This window comes from Hipposideros armiger, unplaced genomic scaffold (assembly GCF_001890085.2).
Source record: "Hipposideros armiger isolate ML-2016 unplaced genomic scaffold, ASM189008v1 scaffold_168, whole genome shotgun sequence".
In the NCBI taxonomy this organism is placed as follows: Eukaryota; Metazoa; Chordata; class Mammalia; order Chiroptera; family Hipposideridae; genus Hipposideros; species Hipposideros armiger.
The window spans coordinates 915,061-919,489 of NW_017731518.1; the positions used below are offsets into that span (position 1 = coordinate 915,061).

General features: G+C 41.0%; 1 protein-coding gene across 1 annotated transcript in view; it reads left to right on the forward strand.

The window, feature by feature from the left end:
* GLT8D2 (glycosyltransferase 8 domain containing 2) overlaps positions 1 to 4,429 on the forward strand; it is a 31,744-nt gene that overhangs the window by 24,435 nt on the left and 2,880 nt on the right. The window contains exons 8-9 of the mRNA XM_019651885.1: positions 1,932 to 2,098; positions 2,929 to 3,041. Coding sequence (XP_019507430.1) covers positions 1,932 to 2,098; positions 2,929 to 3,041 — 280 coding nt within the window. The remainder of the gene's footprint in view (positions 1 to 1,931; positions 2,099 to 2,928; positions 3,042 to 4,429) is intronic.

Genomic DNA, 4,429 nt, shown 5'->3' on the forward strand with positions numbered 1-4,429 from the left:
GGATCCGAACTGGGATCCTCTGGCGTCCCAAGCCAGCTCTTAACCAACGTGCCACTCGGCCAGCCCTATTCTCAGGGTTTTGACCATCACTTCTTTTTCCCCTCTTTCAGCAGAGGAGAATATTGATTTTGTTTAAGGGTAAAGACCTCTGTACCCTGATGGAAATGAGGAAAGTTGAACCTATGTGTAATACTGAAACCAAAAGAATGGCTTTGAAATACAACGTGCCATTAAGAATTGAATGCTGTTCTTCAAAGCAAGTTTCAGGAAATAATTTTAAATGTCTGACATTTAAGATGTGACACACTTTAGGGCCTAGACTCTGGGGCCAAACACAACTTTGTCAGGATCTTAACTCCATCACTTAGTGGCTTTGATCTTGGGCCAAATACTTAACCAATTGTATTCTTCCTTATTTATCAAATAGAGGATTAAATTAGTTAATACATGTAAACTTATTACTGGCAATTAATAAGGTAATGCCTGTGAAGTTCTTAGAACAGTGCCTGGCACATAGAAAGTGCCTGAGTGAGTCTATTACTTTCAGGTCATATTTGAGCATCCCACTGAGGTGGCTTATGGCAGCCTATGTGAAACAATATGTCCTGCCTCATGTTACATTCATTCAACTACCTACTGAGTGCTTTCTATGTGCCTGACACTGTTTTAGGTACTAGTAGTACAGCAAACAAAACTAAAATGCCTGCCTTTGTGTAGCTTACATTCTAGAGGGAAGACAAGTAAAATACTTAGTAGATGTTCAGGGTGGAGGTGGGGCTGCATTTTAAATAGGGTGATCATGGAAGGCTCTGCTGAGATGATGTTGCTGAGCATACCTGAAAGAGGGAGAAAAACATTCCATGAAGAGGTTAACAGCAAGTGCAAAGGTCCTGAGGCGGGAGTGTGTCTGGTGTCTTAAAGAAATAAGGTCAGCATGACAGAGGGATCAAGGAGAAGAATTACAGAACTTGGAGAGATAATGGGAGGGCAGATGGTATAGGGCAGGGCAGACCATTTTAGGAGCTCTCACTTTTACTCTGAATGAGATGGGACGCCATTGGAGGGGCTTTGAGCAGATGAGGATCAGAGAGACAGAGGGGGTTAAAAAGGATGGAAGCAGGGACACGAGTTAGGAGGAGCTGGCAGAAAACCAGTGAGTGGTCATCATGGCCTGGACCAGGAAGGCAGCAGTAGAGGCATTGGGAAGTGGTTGGCTTCTGCATCTAGTTTGGAAGATGGGACCAATAGATTGGTTGACAGAATTGTATGAAAAGTGAGAAAGAGGAGTCAAGGATGACCTAATAACCCTGGGTTTTTTGCCTAAGTAACTAGGAGAGTTACCACCAACTGAGGTGGGGCAGGTGGTAGGTCAGCCCACTTGGGATAGGATTGGGAGCATTTTTTGGATGTAAGTGGAGTTGCCTTATTAAGTGTCCAGAAGGAGACACTGTGTTGGCAGATGTAGCAGGAGTTGAGAATCCAGAGAGGTCAGAACTGTCTACACAGATAGTATTTAGAGCCACGAGACTGGCTGAGGCTGTCTAGGGAGTCAGTACGAGAGAAAGGAACGGAGCTAGAAATGAGGCTAGGCACTCAGCTTTTAGAAGCTGGGGAAACAAGAGGAAGCCAGCAAAGGAGGACAGTGGGATGTGGCCAGGGACACAGGAGGGAACCCAGAGGCACTGCACAATGGTTTCAAGGAAATTATCCTTTTCCAGAAATAAAATACCCGTTGATCAAAAGCATGCGTATCCTGGGCCGGCCGAGTGGCTCAGTTGGTTAAGAGCTCGCTCAAGGGTTTGAGCTCTGAGCAACAGCGGTTCGAGTCCAGCCTGAGCTGAGCAGCTGCTGAGCTGCCAACAGGTAGCAGGATGGCTCAGCTAATAAAAAAGAAAAAAAAAAAAAAGCATGCGTATCCTGTTCCTCTACAGAATACATACATGGGTTATCTGGACTACCGGAAAAAGACTATCAAAGACCTCGGCATAAGCCCCAGCACTTGCTCATTCAATCCTGGTGTGATTGTTGCCAACATCACGGAATGGAAGCACCAGCGTATCACCAAACAACTGGAGAAATGGATGCAAAAAAATGTGGAGTATGTGTACACCTCTTTACCATTTTTTTTCCATGCTTGGGAACAAAATTATTCAATGAATTTTCTATGTATAGCTCAGGGGTTATTAATATTTTATAGACATCTTAGGTAGGACTTTCTCACAGAGGCACTGTTGAGAAAGAAAAGGGGCAGTAGGTGAAAATTTATTCTCAAATGACATGTCAGAGGAGTGATATCCTGCAGAATCCCTTATTATACAAAGTTTTCTAATAAATGGCTTAATAATGTGACTTTAAATCTCCCAGAATCCTAGTGAACCTTTTCAACTGAAAATCATTTATCTCAGTCGAGTTTCTCCTTCTTACATAGATTTATTTTTAAGCATTACTTTATAAAGGCAACTTTGTTTCTTAGGGTTGATTTTTTTCAAAGTTTATCATTTTTCCTTATTGAAGTTTTAAATGGAGAAAATAAAACCAACACAACCACTAGGATCATGACATTGTATTTCCCTTCTTTCTTTTTTCTGGATAATTTTAATACCACATAATCTTGAATTTGTGAATAAAGGTATTCTAAATAATGTAGGATCAGAATTTGATCTCTGTTTGCCATAAAAAAGCCTGAGGATTAAAATGGCAAAGTATTAGCACTCTGTGTGAATGGAGGTGAAGTACATGGAAGTTCATGGTATTCTTTTCACAATTTTGTGTAGGTTTGGCAATTTTCAAAATAAAAAGTTGGTGGGGAAATCAAAGGCTATAGTCTTATTATATAGTAATTTAAAAATAATTTTAAAATTATTAGATTCTACTTTATCTGAGTCTGTGGGGCTTCCGACCAAATGTTGCTTTTCTATTCCTTTTTAGGGAAAATCTCTACAGCAGCTCCCTGGGAGGAGGTGTGGCCACCTCCCCAATGCTGATTGTGTTTCATGGGAAATACTCCACAATCAATCCCCTGTGGCACATAAGGCACCTGGGTAAGTATTTTAGAAAAACAACGCAAATGTGCATTTTATAGACTCAATAAGCACCAAGGTCGGGGAAAATGTGCAATAGCACCAGCTTCCTCAATTCAAATCCTCTGGGTGACCTTAGAGATGACCTTGGGCACATTATTTAACTCTCACTGCTCAGATTCTGCAATAGCAGCTGATAAAAATGGCTGAACTGAGAGGTGTGTTTCTAGGAATTCATGAAAAGCAATTAGACTCATGCTTAGCATATAGTATGTGCCAAATAAAACATTAAGATAGAACTTTCACTGTCAAGTTTTTTTCACATGATTTTATTACACTTTTGCAGTAGCCAGAGTGGGCAAAACCAAATGAATTAGCATCATGGCTTTGATGTATTTTGATATCTAAGTTGTTTACTAGTTGTGCATTATGCGAGTCCCTTAGTAGTCTCTTATTCCCTCTTCACTGCAGGAGTGCAGGCTCTTGGGTGGGGGTTGGAACCCCGATTCTGCTATTACCATCTTGGGCAAGTTACTCAATTCCTCTGTGCCTTAGTTTCATTTGTAAACTGAAGCTTATAGAACCGTATAAAGTTTTTTTTTATGAGGAATAAATTACCTAATACATGTAAATTGCTTAGACCACAACCAGGCACAGAAGTCATTCACATTCATTCAGATACATGACCACAACCCATGAGCCAGAAACGACTGGGCCAGACCTGTTTAGAAATTTAGAAACGTTTCGAGTTTAAGAAAGGTAATGTGGTTCATATACTTTTGTTATACAATACCCCGAGCGGGATCTAGGTTTTGCTACCAAAGAAGTTATTAAAAATCCTTTTGTTTTCAGACATTTGGGGATTATTTTAGGATTGGAGACGATTATGGATGTAATCGTCCATAGGTGCCCATTACATTGCCAAGGACTAAGTTCTGGTGATAAAAGTGAACATTATTTCTAATTCTAAGAACAATCCTGCAAGGTGGTATGTCCCTTACTCTCCCTTTTAAAAGAAAGGACAAATCTGGAAGCTGGGTTCCTGTCTCCCCTTAAGGATTCCATATAGATTTGCTTCTGCCTCATTACCAGAATCTTTCCTGATTTCCCTGAGCATCTGTATGCACATAAGAGTGACACAGGGAAGTTAAGGACACTATTGTTCCATCTGATTTGATTTATCATAATGTTGAGTTCACTGTTAGGTCAAATATCAACATTTCCATGTAATGAACGTGCAGAAAAATCCCATCAGGGTAGAATGTCTATAAAAAAATGTAGTGTAGGGCCGGCCAAGTGGCGCGATGGTTAAGAACTGGTTTGGGACACCAGAGGGCCCCGGTTCGGATCCCACATATGAGGGCCAGTGACACTGCCCTCTACAGCTAAGATGCTGAACAACAGCTCAA